The sequence below is a fragment of the Embiotoca jacksoni genome, unplaced genomic scaffold, assembly GCF_022577435.1.
Source record: "Embiotoca jacksoni isolate LCO1_2020_lvr unplaced genomic scaffold, fEmbJac1.0.p SCAF_30, whole genome shotgun sequence".
Taxonomy (NCBI): domain Eukaryota; kingdom Metazoa; phylum Chordata; class Actinopteri; family Embiotocidae; genus Embiotoca; species Embiotoca jacksoni.
This window is the reverse complement of record NW_027185382.1, coordinates 4,308,450-4,328,723: the sequence shown is the minus strand read 5'-3', so window position 1 is coordinate 4,328,723 and position 20,274 is coordinate 4,308,450. Positions and strand designations below refer to the sequence as shown.

The following is a 20,274-nucleotide window of genomic DNA, read 5'->3' as shown; positions in this document are numbered from 1 at the left end:
TGTGTGTGTGTGTGTGTGTGTTTCAGCAGGCCTTGTTGTCTGAAGACAGAGACCATGGGAACACATGGACACCGATAATCCTTTAACTACCAGCCAGAGAAACCATCACAGAAAACACACACGCATGCTGTTAGCCTACATTTAGCATCTGTTTGTTAACGTTTCTGGCGTCGGTAACGTAACACGTTCACGCCGATTGAACAACCAGTCGTATGGAGACTCGGTAAGATCTACAGCTGCGGAATAAAGCAGTGTTTAGTTGCAGGAAGAAAAAAAAAAGACCTGCTGCTTGTATCTGAAAGTTTTACATATCAAGACCACTGAATGAACGCTGGACCGAAAGGTCCAATTCTACCACTAGAAGGATGGAAAAAGTTAGACGATGTCAGCTTGGAGAAAAGTTCAAGGATGGGTCTGTGTGTGTGTGTGTGTGTGTGTGTGTGTGTGTAGGCCGGTATTAATGTCCCGAGTTAAAGACTGTAACCATTCACCTTTATTGTCCCCATAATGCGGGGCCATCCATCACAACCTGACTGTGTTTGTGTGTCTTTGACCGAGAACCGGCCTGAACGCCGAATCAAAGAGGAAACTTTCAACGATCAGATATCTGCTGGATTCAAAGGGCCTCATTCACCAGCCGCTCTCCAGAGGAAACTTCTTCTTTAAACCCCACTTACGCAGCTTTTACGAAGATTCTGGCATCTTAATATACATCTAATGGTTTAACTTAACGTTACATACGGCGCATTTAGGAAAACATTTTCTACTGCTGCGTTCAGGAAACCAGTTCTGCAATAAAGACGCCGATGACACCAATTGGCTGTAAGTACGAGCTCAGTCTGTGGCGACACAGTATTCAGCTCCACAATCCTTGAAAACTCCCCGAAGGTTAGAGAACTTCAAGTACCACGGTTTCCCAGACACGTCCTATTGTCCACAGCTCCACCTTGAGAACAGCGGCTCTGAGGCGTACAAGGTTGGAGGAATTTTTTTTTTTTTTTTTAAATAAACCCACAGACCTAGAGAGACAGAGAGTGGAGAAGACGAGAGACGAGGAAGAAAGACCAGAATGAATGCTAACATAACTGAATGCAGTTTTCCAAGGCTGCTCAGATTGGATCAATTAAGCAGAGACTGAGGACTGTGAAGAGAGGTAAACACGACAGACGCTTGTGTGTGGATGGAGTTCAGCTGCATGTGTGAGTGTAGGAGTTTGGAATTCAGTCAATGAGCTCTTTGTTTTCTAGTGAATCCAGTTAAATGGAAGGACGAGGAGGACTATGAATCCGCAGCCCAAGCCAATTGATTACATGCAAGGTTAGCTGCTGCTGCAATGAAATATCACACAAGTTCACCACACCGATGGACAGACACGATATCAAGACCCTCTATCCTCCGTGTCCTTGGTCCTTCAAATCTTCTCTACCTCTTGCACTATTATTTTTTTACATCTTCAATCTTTGTAAAAAACGAAGGGAAGACATTCCAATGATATTCAAAGGATCTTCTGCTTTGAAGCCCCTTAAAAGGAATTTATAAACCCCTTTTAATCAATCAGTTATGTCCACAAACTCAGTGTTCCTACCTTTCACTCTTTCATTGCTCTCTAAATACACAAAGCTGTCGCTGAAAGGAAAGAAGTTTTGAGATATGGATGGACATTTCATGCATTCTCCATCTCAAAGCTGTTTGATCCTCGTCTTGTTCAGTTCAGTTTTATGAGCCAGAAATCACAGAACAAAGGCTGAAAGTTTTTACATTTTAGATAGACAGACAGATAGATAGATAGATAGATAGATAGATAGATAGATAGATAGATAGATAGATAGATAGATAGATAGATAGATAATCAATCGCAGGTGAACATCATCACCTTCTAATTACTGATAAACGGTTTACTGTTTAATGTACTTTGTATGAAGTTAATTGACAAATACAAACTATTCGTGGTTATCCTCACTGTGCTTTTCAGTGATTAAAAGTGCTATGTACATCATGAGCTATAATTCTGTAACCATTATATCTTGGGAAGTAACCCTGGATAAAACTGTTGTGGTATAACGGTTGTGTATGTGGCGTGTGTGCAAGAGAGCGTTTTAAAAAGCAGTACGATTCAGACAGAGATCCGCTTCAATATACTGGAATTGCCGTCTTGCTTTCTTCTTTCTCTGGTTGACCTGGCCTAATTATCCGTGTAATGATATAACCCTGGGGGGAAAGGGGATCTGCCCCCACCTCCCACACACACACACACACACACACACACACACACACACACAATTAAACTGCCCCCCTCCTCTCTCCCACAGAAGACCAGAAAGCCACCTGCTGAAAGAAGCAATGGCAGGCAATGAATTTCAGCTGCTAATTAGACTGAACCCTGCCACGTATTCAAAGAGCAGAAGCAACCTGACCATGAGAACAAAGCAGAATATCACCGAATCACAAAGGTACAGCCTGTCCAGAGCTGGAGTTCACCTGTAGTATAACTTTATATATGAGACATCAGTTAAATCTACAACGACCAGGTAACTAAGCGGATTCCTTGAAACCAGCCTCACAGCGCACTGAGATATAAACGGCAACAGCAAAGCCGCTCCTGCTCTTTTGAGCAATTTCTTTTTTTGTGATGTACATACTCATTTTGTACACGACTGCAACTGAAAAATAAATGAGACTTTTATTGAAGGAACCGAAGTATTTAAGGGTCAGGTGTCAGAAGTTTGCAAAATGCATCCTGGTAGGCACACAACTACCGGAGCAATTTACTGCTTCAGCTGACCACATTTAACACTGAGTGGACCGCCACATAAAAAAAGTGACAACTTAATATCTTAATATTTTCTTTTCTCAGAAAATCAATTCACTTGTACTCAACATGCAGAAAAACAAACTATATCAAACTATTTCACACACTGCTGGAAGGGATATTTATGAATTTAGATGACAGTAAAATTTCCAAACTACCACAATACAATACAAAAATAAAGCATTATGTAGTTATGTAGTAAATGCACACATACACTAGAGAAGACTGACGCTCGTGGATGGAAATACGTTGCGTCTCGTGTGTCTCGGTTCATTCATCTTTGGTATGTTTGACAGTAACTATGAGGTGACGCTGCAGCTAAGGTGAGCCAGTTTACTTTCTGGTAGCTGCGATGAACAGTCAAGTTCATATTACAGGTAGAAACCTCTCTGGCAATATGTGTGTGTCAATGTATTGACCCGTTTTACCAGTAAACTATATTTTAAAAGGCAAAACCATCTCCCTCGGAGAGCAGAAGGAAACAACACAACAACAGATCTTTGTGTATTTTCTGCAGCTAGATGCTTCTTCTCAGCGTGCTGCCACTTTTCTTTGTGAAATGTTTTCAAAATGTTGTTTTCCTCTTTATGAAAGCTACCACCAGGAAAGCTATTAGCAAACACTGAATGATGTGGTTCTTCCCTTTTCCTGTCTGCTTCTGTGAAACTGAAGAAAAGACACTGCTTGGCAGATTTGGCACATTTTCAGATAATAAAAACATCTGAACTCATTTAAATGAAAGTTCAGCAGCAACAGACACAAATCAGTCCTGACTGGGTTTCTAAAGACGAGCAGAGCTGAGGCTCAACGCACATGTGCAGGTGATTAAGTACATCACGATGTATATTGTCAAAAACACAAATGTCCAGCCAACTCCTAAATTCTCTAGAAGAAATCTGAAATGTCCACGCAAGGAGCTCCACATATTTATCTTTGGAAGTAGGTGTGAACTTATAGGCACATTTAATGAAAGAGAGACTGCTATCTATATTCATTATTCCTCGGCACTGCTCAGATGTGATTGATTACTTAAAACAGGTCAGGATTAATAAAGTGAGAGACGCAATCCGATCCGAAGGAAACCCTGTGGATTTGTGGTGAAGTTCAAAAAGCAGCTCGCCCCGCCGTGTCTGCAGGGACAGAGGACAAACCATATTTATTGACATCGGCTGCTCCGCTCGATAAGAAGGGACATAAAATCAATCAACCTGATTGGTAGACAACGTTGAGGGAGGGAGGGAGGGCTGAATGCACAAAAAAAAAATTATAAAAAAGGAGATGTTAGTTAGTTAGTAGTTAGTCAGGAGAAAAAGAAATACGACGAGTTTGCAGCAGAAAAACTGTCAGCTTTGTGCCTCGGGCACTTGGCCTGGTTGAGCATTGAAGAGGGGGATGCACGCTAATCAGATTAGTTTGTTCCTGTACTTGTAAGAAGAGACAGTCAGCGGTGCGATGCAGTCTGTGTCCCATATTTAGCCTCCGCCAACATGAAGCAAGCCATCACCGGGGACACGGGAGGAACTCTCAAACAGGAAGTCGTCATGTCAGTGACCTCCAAACGTACAGTGTTAAAATACTTAAAGACGAGAAACGAATTCAAGGAGAAACAACATGAAGGGTCTTAGTAAACTGTTGGGCCACCACGTGCTACGAGAGCACAAAGATTAATGGAAACGATTTGAACAATTATGCAAATGAGCTCAAATAATCAGGACCAGGCGATTATGTAATCCTTTTTTACAGGCCTAATAAAAACCATTCAGTGGCCTGTGGTGCCCTCAGGATGGTAAACTTGGAAGAGACCACTCCCATCGTGATGGAAATCTTTCATCATAGGATAAAGATGGAAAAGTAGAGATCCTGCAAAGTTCATTACATCACACAGTAACTGAAGCTAAACAACAAAACAAACAGGCCTTGTACAAAACAACCAGTAAATACTAAACAATACAGGTCACATTATTTTCAAAGACAACGACAACAGAACCGGTTTTAAAAACAAAAACAATGTTAAATGAAAAGTTAAATGCCTCCAAGCATTTACTTAAACTTTAGGAAAGGAACTAAAACAAAGAGATAGAAAATATCACAACTCACATTTTGATGTCCAAGTCTGCTGCCCTCTCTCAGGAAAGGAGAAGGAAGAAGTTCTTGTTGTCTCCACCCGATGTTTGAAGACAAAAGTCCTTGTTAAGTTTCAGTCCTTAAACAGCATGTGGGATAACTAGCACTGCTAACTAGCTAGCCTCATTAACCAATATCTTCTTAAGTTTTTACCTAAATTTGTTCTTAAGAAACTTCCTGAGAAGAAGTCCACGCCTGAGTTCTAGTAGATAGCTAACTAAACACTAACAAACTGCTCAGTACGCCAGAAAAAGGTTTATTATCTCGTAATAGTACACATGCTACCTACAACAGTGCACACCTGCACACTCACCTGTGTTCTTCCTCCTGAATTGAAAGCGCGCGCGCCAGGTGTTCCTAATTAGCATAGGTGAACGCCCCGCTGATGCCCATAAAAGGGCATGCCACCTCAGCGCAGGCACAGAAAGGGAGAAGTTGAGAGAAACGGAAATACTACCGGTCTGATATTTGTCAGTGCTGTGTTGCCTTCTTCAGATCAATTGTACAGTATTAAGTATCACACTGTAAAAGTCTAATAAATGTTCATTTATGAACAAGAATTCACTGCTGTGAGCAAATCTGCCGACCAGTGTAGTGATTATCCAAAACCATGAAACTTTGTAAAGTGATGAAAGTGGTTATTAAAATTAGGAATTACAAATAAATATCATTGTAGATGAAATACTATACTATTATAATATTAATCAACTGTTGAATAAGAAAACACATTAACCAATTAGTTGGCACAAGCATATCAGCACTCATAGGTGCTTAAGAGTGCTCTTGAGTGTGTGTGGATTTTTGTTCTTACCTAAGAACAAAGCTCAAATATAAGAAAACATTGGTGAATGCCAGACTCTTCATAAAAACTGCATAAATGGGGTTTAAAAATAAATTTCATATCAAGACCGGTTGGTGAATGAGGCCCAATGAAGCGCTGGAGCAGCAGTGCAGGCAATGAAGAATTGTTGCTTTAAATTAGATGTATTAATTCTCATAATATGAAATTGTTGGAACTCAGATGTGAGACTTCAGCAGTGACCTTGAGAGGGGAAAAAAAAAAAAAGCGTATTGCTCCACTATATTGTTAATGTGTGCTCCAAATGACGCCTACAGCCCCCTCAGCCTTCAGCTAACTAGAAGTCTTTACCGCTTGGATCGTGCTGTATTGTATTTGATTGTATTGTGTGTAGGGACATTGACGAGAGTGACAAAGACATGACAAGACAAGAGGACAGATGGAATAAAGTTTCTGCACAATTTCCCTCGTTCAGACGAGATGCAGAGGCTGAAGGTGATTGAGAACAAAAGGGAGGAAGGTTGAGGAGGAAGAGTGAGCTGATCAGAGCTTCAGAAGACAACAGAAAATATGGCTAAAATGTTAAAACCTTCCTTCATCCATCCTGAAATCATCTCCCTTTTAAAGCCATAATAATAATAATAATGAGAAAACCTTTACGGACGGACAAAAGAGGAGCCTAAAAAAAAAAAAAAGTGTATTGAGTCGTAAAACATCAGTGACAAATAACAGCAATTTCACAGCTAATTCGTAGATTTCACGTGTGGATGCCTGCATCACCTCTCTCCATTTAATGCCGAGACACACGCTGACATTACAACAGCAAGACCAGATCTGTGTGTGTGTGTGTGTGTGTGTGTGTGTGTGTGTGTGTGTGTGTGTGTGTGTGTGTGTGTGTGTGTGTGTGTGTGTGTGTGTGTGTGTGTGTGTGTGTGTGTGTGTGTGTGTGTGTGGTGGATGGAGGTCTCAGGTCTAATGATTTAAGCCCGAGTGTCAGACCTACTGCTGGGCTCAGAGATGTGCAGCATCACACTCTCACTTGCTACTACAGGTGTCGAAATAATTTAATTTGAGGGGTGATTGTTAGTTGGTAATTAAATGGCGATCCCCTTCAGTTAGTTAGCTGGTGAAGTTAGCCAGAGTGTGTAATCAAAAATGTCTAATCTGTCTTTTCATTTGTGTTTTATTAGATTCAGCTTTTTTTTGGTGTGGTATAAATCATCATCAGCCACACAGAGGGAACATGAAATGGTTTATCTGCTCAATACACTCCCACCAAATGAAAAATATGAGTCCTACCCAGAAGAGTTTGAGTAGAAGTGAAGAGGTGTCTGGTTGATCCACAGCACCTGGTCGGAGGCCTTTTGTGTGGTGCCTCTGTGGCCACTTTTTCCACTTTCTTGTTGAGACCAATACAAACTTTAATACTCTCTGATTTAAATAGTACGCTCCAGCTCGCTGCCAATCATCTTAACTCAGCACAAAGACTGAAAACAAGCAAGTATCTATTCAAAGTTTAAAAATAATCTGCCAACCAGCTTCTCAAAAAATTCCCTAATTAACATGATGTATCTCATTTGCTTAATACCTTCAAAATCCAAAGTGTGAAAAGGACAATTCAGCGTTTTATGGAAGGTGAAAGTCTTTCCTGACTGGGAACAGTAACTTCCTGGAGTCTCCTCTGGTTGCCTGGCAACTGTATTTTTGTGAGGATTAAATATATGAGATAAAACTTGTTCAATAATGAGCATTAGCAGCACTAGTGGGTGGATTTTGTTAGTGTTGGACAGCTAGCTGTTTCCGGCTGTTACCGGTCTTTGTGCTCGGTTAACTTCGGCGTCTAGTTTAACTCTCGGCAAGAGAAGGAAGGAGCGCATTTCCAAAAACGTCAAACTTTTCCTTTAACCCTCATTACACACTAAAAGAGGACTTTGTGCATGGCACCTTATAGGATTACTGACGACTGAAGCTTATTATCAGCTGTCACCTGTTGCTGCATTGCAGGTTCAGACAGATAAGTGTGGCCCTATACACGATGGGAAAATAAACCGATATAGTGCCTTTGATTTGAGTGACATCCAGATTTCTCTGCCAGTCCCATTTCTGTCTCTTACGTCGAGCAACTAAACATACTTTTCACGCGCTTGGGGGTGTGAATTCATCCTCTGTCTTTGTTCCACCCTTCACAAGCACACACCAATGTGCTTCAAGCAATCCAACCTCGAGCAGATGAAGGACGGCCAAACAGGTGATGAAGGGGTTGTAAAGGGACTTGGTTACACCTTCAATTAAACCTCCCACCTTTCTATATATTTTAGAATGTGCACTAAGTAACACACCATACAAATTCATTTAAAGGGAGACACACTGAGTATTTATAGTTGAAGTTTTTAGAGTTGATGAAATAGGTGGTAAAACCTGAAGACTTTAGTTGTTCTGCTCTCATTCTGAAAATGACTCAACGCATCATTACACTTTGAAAAAAGCCAGCATGAGGAAGGTAGACCGTACAATGGAAATGTGCAGCCACTTTTGAAACATTTTTTTTCTTCCTTCTTCTTCCCCAGATTTCACCTCTGACAGTCTTGCCCTAGATATTTCTCCATCCTTGTCAGACACACTCACAGGTCTCATCGGCTGCCAGCTGTGGAGGAGAGGACGTGGAGATCAGCGCAGATGAGAAGTGAAAAGGATGAAGGGAAACCAATCGATCCAAAAACCTCCATCCTAATCTTGTTGACGTCCTCAGATGGTGCAGACAGGAGCCCTCAAGCAACTTTGGGGGAACGTATTAAATCTAAAAATTGTTCCTTTTTTTTTTAACCATTTCCTGAGTGTCTTTTAAACACAGCTGGTAGTTTAGCTCGAGACAACACAGCATCTGCATGCACGGGATGGTGATGGACACAAGCTCATGAAACATCCATCTTTTTTGTTTTTTTTTATTGTATTTCATCAGCTTTGTGCATTTAAAACTCCTCAGGTACATTTGTCAACTCAGATCTTTCATACGCTTCAGAAAGACTCTACTGCGTCCTTGTGGCTGATCCACAAAGTGCAGCACAACACAAATCAGGAAAAATAAATCACATTATATCATTTATTTTTAATATATTTTCTTTTCTGGCTTTTATTTGCAAGCAAATGTACAGTCGTTTGCCGTTGATAGCTACAGAAAGTTGGCAAAAAATCCACAAGTAAATCTTGATATGACTCTGTTAAAAACTGTATACAAAAAGACCCCAAAACTGTACATCAATTAACATAACTACATTATATATTGTTCATATATATATATATATATATATATACACTGTATCCGAGTGTACAGTGATTTATATATACCGTTGGTTATGAGAAGTATAGATCACTGTACAGTAATACATCGTAAAAGATAACATTCTGTTCGAAAGGCTGTCGAAAGGTTTTGAAAGATCGGGACAGTCAGGACGAGAGCGACAGTTCGGTACAGCGAATCCACCGTTAATGGCTTTGAAAGTTTCTACAGCAAAGTGTCAGACGAGACGGTTCAGTGCAGGGGTGTGTCTGAGCATCAGCTATCACCGTGGGAATCTATTTTAACGCTATGTGCGTGCACACACACACACACACACACGCACACACACACACACACACACACACACACACACACACACACACACACGTGCGCGCACACACAGAGGAATCCATTGTTGTTTGTCAGTTTGGTTGTTAAATACTCTCTACATAAATAAGACACACATTAAATATTGTTTCCATAAAGTAAAAAAAAAAAAAAAAAAAAAAAAGGTAACAAAGCCTCACATCATCTCTGACATACATACTTTTTTTTGGGGGGGGGGATTGATTTGTGCCAATATCCTGTCAGATTTATATGGATCAGTGTAATCTTACAGCTTGATTCTCGGTGGTTTCTTTTTTATTTAGCCAATTATAGACCTTGTCTGACGTACGAAGCTCTTTATCTCCAAATCCCTTAACTCAACTCAGAAAGAAATGAAAATATGAAGTAATAAATGCTACAATAAAGAGCATGTTTACCCTCTGGTGGTTGAAGCGGACAGACAGTTCGAGCTCCTGTAACAGACTCTTCACTGCGACGGATGATGTTTTAATCTAAGACACATTTTGTAACACCCACTACCACTTGGCTGCAGCTTAGAGGCCACATTTTTTGCGAGGGGTCATTGACAAAGAAGGCAATTTTCCAACTTTAGTTTGGTTATACTGTATGAATTGACTGGCTTATTAAAGACTGAAGGACTATCAACAACCTCCGACATGACAGGCGCCTTATTTTTAGGTGGATTTTTTTTTTGATCAGATTTTATTTTTGTCTTCTTCCATAGCAGTCATGGTACTAAATACTGGCACACAGTTTAGGTTGAAAAACCTGAAAATATCCCTCCAACACCCTCTATCTGTCAAAGCTCAATTTGAATTTACAATAGAAGGAAGGACTAGACTTCTAATTAAATGCCTTTGCAATTTGATTTGACGGAAATTACAGCAACAAGAAAACATACACTTACTTGCAGCAGTATTCTGTCATTTAGATCTGTAATTTTAAAGCGCCAGAAGGAGCGTCTGAATGGCCGGACACTGCTCAGGGAAAGAAAGAAAATATGCTCGTTTTCCTTTTGTTATTTTGGCCGAACTGACCCTTTAAATAGCAAATCAAAGAGCCGGAAGGATTTCATCATCACAGAATCCAACAGTGCAAGAGCCCCTTCTGCTTGCTGTTAATTTCAAGTTATGGGATAAAAGAAAACATAGACACAATATTAAAAAAAGAAGTCATGGTTTGTAACGTTGATTGACAGCAGGTGATTGATCAAGCAGAGCGGGAGCTCTTCAAGTTTTCAGATGACGGACCGTCATCTCTCCTGTGTGTAAACGAGGGGATTTCACACATTAAGCAGTAAAAATAACATCTCAGAGACAGATGCCCTCGTGGGCATGTACAAAACATCTGGAATAAAAACAATAGAAAAACAAACGCTAATCATAAGTCATTGAATCTTTTGGTGCAAGTGGTCATTCATTTTGTTGACTGATAGAGTTTGTTCAGACGACTCTTTTTGGACTGTGAAACCTGCAATACACTCATTTTTACATTCACCTTTTCACTAACATATCCTCTCAATCACTCCTCAGTTGTGCTTCCATCCATCCATCACCTGCAGAGCCTTTGTACCATCCAAGTGCCTATTAGTAGTAATAAAGTCAGCTTAAAGCGAGCAGAGACAGTTGAGTACAAACAAAGACACAGTCGAGCTCATAAACTAGCACAAGGCACCTAAATGTAAAGCAGCTAAAAGTATCTGTAGCAGCAACAAGGCTTTGGTTCATAGAAGTACTATCAGTAAAAGAGTACAAAATAGCTTTTCTACTCTGTCTCACAATGGATGGATTGATGGATGAATGGCTGAGGAGATGGAGGAGAGGACAGACGAGAGGATGATGATGATGATGATGATGATGAGACAGGTGGAGCCGACTGTCACAGAGGTAGGAAAGCGTCCGCATCGCCTCAGCAGAGGGAGAGGGAGAAAAAAGAGGGAGAGAGACGGCTAGAAAGAAAGAAACATAAGTGTTGAAACAGGAAAGTGTGAGACAGGATTCAAAGACTGCACTGTGAAGGCCCCGTTTTTTTCAAGGTAGAGAATCTCATTAGACTCTTGTGACACCATCAGAAGGATTTTAAGAGCTCGAGCACGGAGCTATTAGATGCTATAATCACTGCACACATAAAATACCTCAGATTCTGTTGACATTCGCTGGAAAAAAATCCAGATGAATAGATGTGAATATCTGACTCAAAATCTTCACTTTTCTGTCACGTTTTCTTTAAATATAATTCTCACCTTTTTGCATTTGAAGGATTTGGATACTTATCATGACAATGTCGAGGCACTATCCTCTGAAATATTGGACCTTTACCTGTAAACAACTTTCATCATGTTCCTTTAAGAGTTTATTCGCTCTAAGGACAAAACTTTAAGGTGAGTTTCAGGAGCCGCAGTAAATTAATCAATTATTGATCTACAGAAAATTAATGAATGCATCATTTTTGTTGCAGACCTAACAAGTTCAATAAAACAATAAATTATTCATTTAAGGCATCAGGTAGTTTCTACATTAAAAAAAAAAGGAGTGTTTTATGTTATGATTATCTCAATAAGGACACATTTTTAATATTATTTTTTAAGGGGCACAAAACTCAGATGCATTTTCCTACTTTAAGATGATCAATACATTCCATATTCTTTCTAGAGACCGGTGACATTTCACAGATCACAAACTGCCTCACAAACCATGAGGTCATATTATCTTTCTGTTTCTTTGGTAAATGATTCAGTGAAAATAAAGTGGTATTTAAAGTGACATTAAGGCAATAAGAAACAGCTAGGAAGTCGTCACACAGCCATTTCTACTGGATTCTATCACTAACCAATAAGCTAACAGGGTTCTGCAGAGATGAATACCACACACACACACACACACACACACACACACACACACACACACACACACACACACACATACATCACAGGCGCTCTACACTACCTACATGTGAGTTTGAAAGCATAAATGTTGGATGTGGAGTTAAAGTTGGTCTTTTTTCTTTAACGCATCATAAAAAATAAACGAAACCTCTTGAAACCAACTCCAAGTCACCTTCCCAACACTCAGGCTTTCCTCTCCTACGACACCCCTCCTTACAATGCTGTAGGACCTGAGCCCAGAGTCCTACGGAGTGTTTCTGGACAACATGTTTGCACACAGGCAACACCAGTTAGTCCTACGGAGGCAGAACAGACGGAGAGAAAGAGGAGGAGAAGGAGAGATGCAAGAAAATGTTTTGGTCAGAGAGAGCTTGAGCTGGCTTAAGCACTGTTACAGTCTTCTTCATCATCGTCATCCTCACAATTCCAGTCACAGCACATCGTGATTATCCCCATTATAAAAATCCTAACAGTTAAAGTACACTTCAGCTGCCGTCGAAAGCAGACGTAAAGGGCCAGTGCACATATCCTTCGCTCTTGTGACATCAATGCACTAAGCCCTTTGCACGTTGTGGCGGCGAGTGAGGCCCTGTGGATGCAGTCCTTCCCAGAGCCGTCTCATAGTGCTTTGTGCAACACTTGGCTGCTAATTTATGAAGGTCACTTTCAGTGTAATCCCTTCTGCTGAATTACAGATACCTGCTAGTAGCAACATAATCCGTTATTTGAGTCCAGTTATTTCAGTTTGGGCAACTTTACTTTCCAGTTCAACTCCAAATGGATGCCATTGTATCTGATATCAGAACATAAGAGTAGAAAAAAAAAACATCAGACAAACAGAAATAAATTAGACTGAGGTCTCAGGCCCGGCCGTGCTGTAAGCGTGCCCCTGCTTCAAGTGGCGGGCGCCATCGGCAAACCGGAGGAGGGGGGTGAAGGTGCAGTAGTCTGGTGTTCTCTGCCACCGTGTGAACATGATTTTCTTTGTAAAGGTTTCAGACCTTCGAGGGTTCGGGGCGTTCCTTTGGTTGTCCGAGCCTCGCCGGTGGCGGCCGGCCTTGGACGGGGCGTGGAGAGACGCCAGGGGGGTGAACTCCGACAGCTGGCCCTTGTAGAGTTTGTCAGCATTCTGTACGGGTGTGAGGAGGGAGGAAGAGGAGGCAGAGTGGGGGAGAAAGAGAGAGGAAAAAAGAAGAAGAGGAAAACTTGGTATCTGCGTAGTGATGCACAAAGCTCTCAGAGAGTAGGTGGAGGTGACACTGTCGTCCCAGCTGGCCAGAATACATCAGTATAATATTCAGGTGTCTGCACACTGACTGTAACCAGTGTTTAGCACCAAACTGAACTAAATGTTAAAGTGACATATCCTTCGGAGGTGTCTTTTTTTTTTTTTTTTTTAAATCACTGCAATTTTGAAAGATAAACAGATGATTTCACACCTCTGATTAATCTGAGAGACTTAATCTTAAAATAATATCTGCTTCCTGATCTACTCAGAGGCTTCTGCTATCTACTACTTGGAGATGACACAACTCTGAATCACCAGACAAGTTAGTTGTTTTTATAATTTCATTAATAAAGTATCTGTTTTACATTAACTTAATTGGCCAGCTGAGCTGATAATGTCCCATCCACTCTGTTCAGACACAAGAAATGCTCATTACACAAAACATAAACACATGAATATATCTGAAAACACCATAAGCTTGCTGCATAGAAAAAAACAAACATGCAAAAGTAAACATGCATGAACATCCAGTGCCACTCTGAGTCGAGTCTTCTGTCTCTGCAGCAATGAAATGAGCCACGAGATGGCACCAAAGCTCCATGTAAGGAATTCCCACGTCGAAGCGCATACAATACCTGCAGAGATTTAGGGTCACGAGTTTTTAAGACCTTCACACTCAAACACACACACACACACACACACACACACACACACACACACACACACACACACACTTCAACCCCTGTGTTAGTCCAGTAAAACATCCCAAAGTCCAGTCTGTGAAACCACACACCACAGAGAGGTGAACCCATCACAGCAGGTCGGTGTGCGTTTTACCGTGCTGAAGCCCTCTAAGCTTCTGTGACTGCTACTCCATCTAGTAAGGACTCAGAACTCTGGAAGGCCATCGCCCTCTCAAACCTTTCCTCATCCCTCACACGCTGTGGACACACACACATACACACACACACACACACACACACACACACACACACACACACACACACACACACACACACACACACACACACACACACACACACACACACACACACACACACACAGATTTGGAGACAAACACGTTAATACACATAAAATACAGATGATGTAACCGTAGTATTGAAGGAAGACTGACTTCTAAAGGTCATGAGGGCCACACACGACAATATATCCAAATGCGGATGCAGAGGCATGCACTCATATAAGAGTGTAACATGCAAAACAATAGAAAAGATTATGGGATGCAGAGAAAGGAAAATAGAAAGGAAGAAGTATTGTACACAGAGACAGGAGCAGAGGCGGAGGGTCACCTCCACGAGGGCTGGGTTAGAAACTGATTCTGCTGGAGGTCTGAGACAGCATAAAGATGGTGGAGGGCTCGGAGGCAAGGCACCGACGCTTAGTCTGCCACGGAGGAGAACCAGAGGAGGAAGGCAAGGGAGGAGAAGAGGAGAGGAGGAGGAGGAGGAGGAGGAGGAGGAAGCAGCAGGTCAGAGGGAGGAGTGAACAGGGAGAGGAAGAGTTAAAGCTGTCAGATCTTCCACATGATCAACTTGTAAGAGTTAAAGCAGATTGTTCGTTTTAGGCTACATAACAGAGGAGCTACATTCAGAATTATCTCCACAGGTTACAGGAGGTTAGTTATTAACAGTTATGAGGGAGGTTGTGGGAAAAGGACCTGTTTAGAGGGAGAAATGTGAAAGTAGGTTTCTGTAGAAAGTTTAAACTTCACTGCAAACAGGAGACAAACACAGATAAGAGGCTAAACACACTTTCTTGACTGATTTACTCTGAACATCCTGGACAAGTCGACATCACTCGTCCTGTATCAATATACAGCACCTCCACCTACAGTAAGATTTACTCTGTGACTTACAGCAGCTCCACTATAACTGGATCCCAGAGCTTCAGACAGCAAGTGTTCTTATTTCATTTCTATTTTATGCACATAATTTCATACATTTTGTTCTTCTGTCAAATTTCCCTGCTAATTAATGCATTCAAGCCTGTAACATTTCTCACTGTTCACACATCTAATCATATCAGTCTTAAAAGTGAATGTCTTTACTGGAAGTGTGGAGAAGTAAAACAGGATTCTTATTCCCCATTAATAAAATTTTCGCAGTGTTATTTGCTTAAAACACGTAACATGAATTCTATCGTACTTGTGTTTCAGAAATAAATGAGCACTGCACACAGACGGAGAGGCTCACTGACTTACATCCAGCAGGGCGGAGACGCAGCCAAACCCAGCGGACATCTGCTGACCCGCAGTCCTCGGTCAGACACATCATTCACAGCATCATAACAGTTAATAAAGTGTATTGTCTGTATAAACACCAGTAGTTTGGAGGTAAATCTGCTAAATATAAATTTGTGAATCACTGCTTTAGCTGTGTAAACTGGCATTTTATGAGAATGTATTTAGAGAAAGAATCAAACTTGACTGAAGAAGAAATGAAGTGACAGGTCGTGGAACCAGTTTAGGAGGACGCATGGTCATCAATGTTGTTAAATGTAAAGTAAAAATTCAAAAAGGTAAAAATGCTTTGTGACAGTGATGACGTCATCTTGTTTATGTTGATGAATCCAACATAACTCTCCATTTGTATATGTTGATGTGCCCACCTGTATGCGTTCAGTAGTGGTGGGCCACAGAGCCCTGCAGATGACCTTCTTCACCACATCTGGCAGCAGACTGGCCACTATCAGGAGGATAATACTGAGCCAGGCCGGGCCGCTGGACAACATCTGCATGAACACGTAGTACATCCTCTGGTAGTTGAGGAAGGGCCTGAGGGAGAGGAGGGGATCAAACATGAAGATATCTATTCAACATTCAGGTGAAATATGAAGATGTGTGTTGAAACATACCAGATGATTCCTCCCCACAGCAGAGAGAAGACCACAAAGAAGATCAGAGAGCCCCAGATGACAAAATGGTTGATCCAAGTCCAGTAGTGAGTATCTAGAACCAACTACAAGACAGAGATGAGATAATAGCATCAATGAGACTTTACACAGCCTTGAGTCTGGGTGTTTTCAAACTGTAATGCATGTTTACCTTGAAGGTAACAGTGAAGACAAGCACAGTGAAGACCAGCGTCCCGAATGTCCAGTTTCCAAACATCTGCAGAGGAAAAGTGATGAAAGCTGCTGTTATTGACACATTGATGTCACCTTTTAATTGAGTTTGTGTTATAAATTAATGTTTATTAAATGCTTTAATACCTGCAGGTATCATACTTCATTTGTAGCATGACTATAAATTCACTTGCTGGAGGTATTGTAATGCACACAGAGGTAAACTTAAGTGCACATATTCAATAGGAAGTCAATCAATCGGACAGATGGCAGGGAGCTCAGGTAGCAACGTTCAGGTGAGGAGTCGATTTTTAGATGACTGATGGATGGAAGAATGACATGTTTCTAAATAACTTAAATGTCTCCATTTTTAAATGAACATTAAATGCTAAAACATTTTAAACTTAAAGACCAACATGAAGCAGGGCAGTGTCTTCAGTATACAGTCAGTCTCTTCAGGGTAGATTTGAAAGGAAACGTTTTTGAGCATGACTAAATATTAACAACACCATGGAAACTATTTATTGAGTGCAACACATTACAGATGTTTGTAACGTAGTAGAAAGGATTTCCATATAAATAACTGTTTCCATAGTTTTATGACATAAACAAGATGGCGGTCTTAAATCAACAACACTTCAGTGTACTCTTTCTTGATATTTTTATGGCAGTGCTGAAGATTGTCTGCACAAAGCAAAGCTGTTTCATAACTTTATGTAGTCACTGAGTTATTTAGCCTCTCATCCTGACTTAAAGACTATTATGGTATGTTAAATGTGAAAGAAATTCAAAGTCAAAAATATATTGATGCATCAATATACTTAAAACAAACTACTTGAACTATTAAATCCCCAAACAACATATTTTAATAAATGTATTTTTAGCAAAATGCTAAAGTTTGTATTGAACATCTTATATTCTTTAATAATATATTATTTAGCATAATACTGTAATTTTTTTTTTAGCTTCCTAGAAATACTTGCATTCAGCCGAAAAATGATTTTCTTAAATCAAAGGTTACAGCAACAATTAGATTTGTTTGTGTTGGTGATCTATCTGCCTTGTGTGTCTCCACTTTAAAATCTCCATTACAGTTCGATAACCAGGCAAAATTCAGGATTCGCTCTTCCCTTTTATTTTTTTGTAACATTTTGACAGCTTCAGATTTACTTTCTGTTGGATGAACAAATCACCACCGTTACCTTGCATCCATTTCTGTTATTTTCTTTACAAATAAGCCTTTAAAAAGTCCTAATCATCCAGAAAGTAACAAATCTGTCAATAATCGTCCAGTATAAAGGGAGCACCATCAGCTGCAGAGCAATTAGATTAGTACGATGGCTAAATGTCTCAAATGTCATGTAATGGAAGTAGGAGCACACATTTTTTTCTGTTTTCATTCAACCCCTGCTTTTAGGAGAAGTCATAACACACAAAGAAAGCACATAGAAGGTGTAGCTGAGGTGTTCGACCGCTAACAGCTGGACACATGGGCATGGATCTAGGGAAAGGCGGGTTACTACACAGAAGCCTACAGATGATGTGTCTACAGCAAGCATTAAGGACTGGACATGAGATGAACGTGAGTGTGTATGAGGCCGTGTGGTGGTGACCAAAACAGGAAACTGGAAAGTGAAAACTAGGGAGAGGTGACAGAGAGACAGGGACAGGCTTACCATCTGTGTGTTGGTTGTCATTAGCTGGGAGGAGGAAAGAGAAGCAAAAAGAAAAAGCAACACAAAGGTAAGAGGATAGAAAGAAGAAGAGGATATGGCCAGAAGAAAATCAAGGAAAAATAAACAGTTTTGTGGCTGAAATAAAGTAAATTAATTAGATGCAAAAACCAATCTAGTGAAATCAAGCAGCTCAGAGCAGTCCGAAAGGTTTCTGGGAGCTGCTTGAAAATCAAAAGGAAACAAATACAGAGGAAGATAGCGGAAAATCTGACATGCTGTTGTGCATTGGATGTGAATGGAGAAACATCGGCCCCTTTTATATACACATATATGCATCTGTCAGTCCACGAGAATATTCTTCACTAAAACGAAGGTGTTAAACAAGCAACCTTCAAACTTTTTCAGCTATACTTTTTGAGTCATATTCTGCAAAGATGCACAGGAAGGATAATCTGACATTTCCAGGCCTGAACGAGTACGTGCTGCACATTTCTTGAAAATAAGATGGGAGTTTGTGCATCAAATATTGTCCAAGACAATAAGAGTTCTCCTTGGCTGAATTTAAGCGTCTGCCACAGACACTTGGATGTTACCTGTCCGTTGCTGGTGAACGTGGTGTTGTCAAACAGGAAGTAAGCACCGAAGAACATCACCACGGCGTCGTACACGCCCAACATGGTCCAATAGATGAAGATGGGCCACCGCAGCAAAGAGTTCTTCGCAATATCTCTGTGAAGATGAAACACAAGATTACAGTCAGCATCATGAATGCCTCATGCTGATCATCTCTCATGTGACTGATGGCACGTTTATAGATCAATACTAAAGTACATTGGTGGCCTTCGGGAGGCTCCTGAACAAGAAATGCAGGTAATGAGATACTTTAACTTCATTGACCTTTGCATCTGTAAGAAATAATTCCTGATTATGTTATAGGCTGTAAATAAACATTGATCTGAGACCCTTTATTCTTCTTAAAAGTCTCATTGTTTGTGACAAAAGATGATCATTTTTAATTTAATGTTAAAGATTCATGTTCTTCTTTCGCTCATGAGGCTGGGTTAAATACTGTGCTTGTAGGGGAATAACTCTGGAGGAGTCCAGCTGAAGTGCAGCCTGTTTAACACAGAACAGATGGGTCGTTATTTCCTCAGTAGATTGAATCATTAAAACATCCAGAGAATGTGTCTCCTTGTTTACCCAGCATTGAACAGATGACTGTTACAGAGCTGATGTCAGATGACCTCCAGAGTCTTATTCAATTATTCAGGATCAGTTTCTGTCACAGAGATCTGACTGAAGAGTCACACACAGACAGCAGAATGAGTATTCCTACAATACTAGGTTCACTAACCGATAGAGAGACGGGTCCTTCTTCAGGATGTCCATGTTAATGTGTTGCTCTATGAGACTGTAGAGCAGAATGGGCAGCGAGGTAAAGCTGATGTTGTAGAGAGTCAAGTAAGCTGTATCGTACAGCGGCTGGGGTTTAGGATAGAGAGCACTGTTAGTCTCTTTGTTTTTTTTAATTATTTAAGCTTCAGTGTGTTTTGTGTGTGCCGACCTGTTGTGAGAAGCCACAGAAGAACTGGTAGAGGAACTGGGGGAAGATGAAGCAGACGTTCTGGGAAGGGACAGGAAACAAATGAGAAGAAGAGCAGTGATTAAAGGCATAATAATGTCTGCACAATGTTTTGCAGTTCACTGCACAATTGAGCTAAAGCCACAAACTCCAAAATTAAAATCAGCTTTAATAAAATTAAAAAAGGAAACAAAGTTAAAAACAGTCTTAAACACTACATTAAACGGGCAGGCATCCCTCTACCTTGTAGAAGAAGTATTGCACAAGCTCAGAGATGCGTATGTAGTAATAATGTCCGTGCACGAGCAGTATCTTCTTGAGGTGTTTAAACTTTGGGATGGCGTAGTCACTGTTCCTCACTGCCTGGCGACCCTCCTTACCCATAATACCTGTAGAAGTTAAATACATTTACAATGAAAAGTATTATCAACGGGATAACAGGAGGTTTATTGACTTTATTACA

General features: G+C 40.7%; 1 protein-coding gene across 5 annotated transcripts in view; it reads right to left on the bottom strand.

Annotated features, from left to right (window-relative positions):
- Nucleotides 1–8,685: 8,685 nt before the first annotated feature.
- atp11a (ATPase phospholipid transporting 11A) overlaps nt 8,686–20,274 on the bottom strand; it is a 37,435-nt gene continuing 25,846 nt past the window's right edge. Inside the window, exons 23-32 of one of the 5 annotated variants that reach the window (XM_069164046.1) lie at nt 20,055–20,200; nt 19,794–19,853; nt 19,584–19,711; nt 18,823–18,958; nt 18,230–18,253; nt 16,534–16,599; nt 16,344–16,447; nt 16,098–16,263; nt 14,780–14,873; nt 13,288–13,370 (exon numbers count right to left, since the gene is read on the bottom strand). In XM_069164046.1, coding sequence (XP_069020147.1) covers nt 14,796–14,873; nt 16,098–16,263; nt 16,344–16,447; nt 16,534–16,599; nt 18,230–18,253; nt 18,823–18,958; nt 19,584–19,711; nt 19,794–19,853; nt 20,055–20,200 — 908 coding nt within the window. In that variant the 3' untranslated portion in view covers nt 13,288–13,370; nt 14,780–14,795. Of the gene's footprint in view, nt 14,411–14,779; nt 14,874–15,690; nt 16,264–16,343; nt 16,448–16,533; nt 16,600–18,229; nt 18,254–18,822; nt 18,959–19,583; nt 19,712–19,793; nt 19,854–20,054; nt 20,201–20,274 lie in introns of those variants that run through there. The other 4 variants (XM_069164044.1, XM_069164042.1, XM_069164043.1 and 1 more) reach the window with 4 other exon arrangements.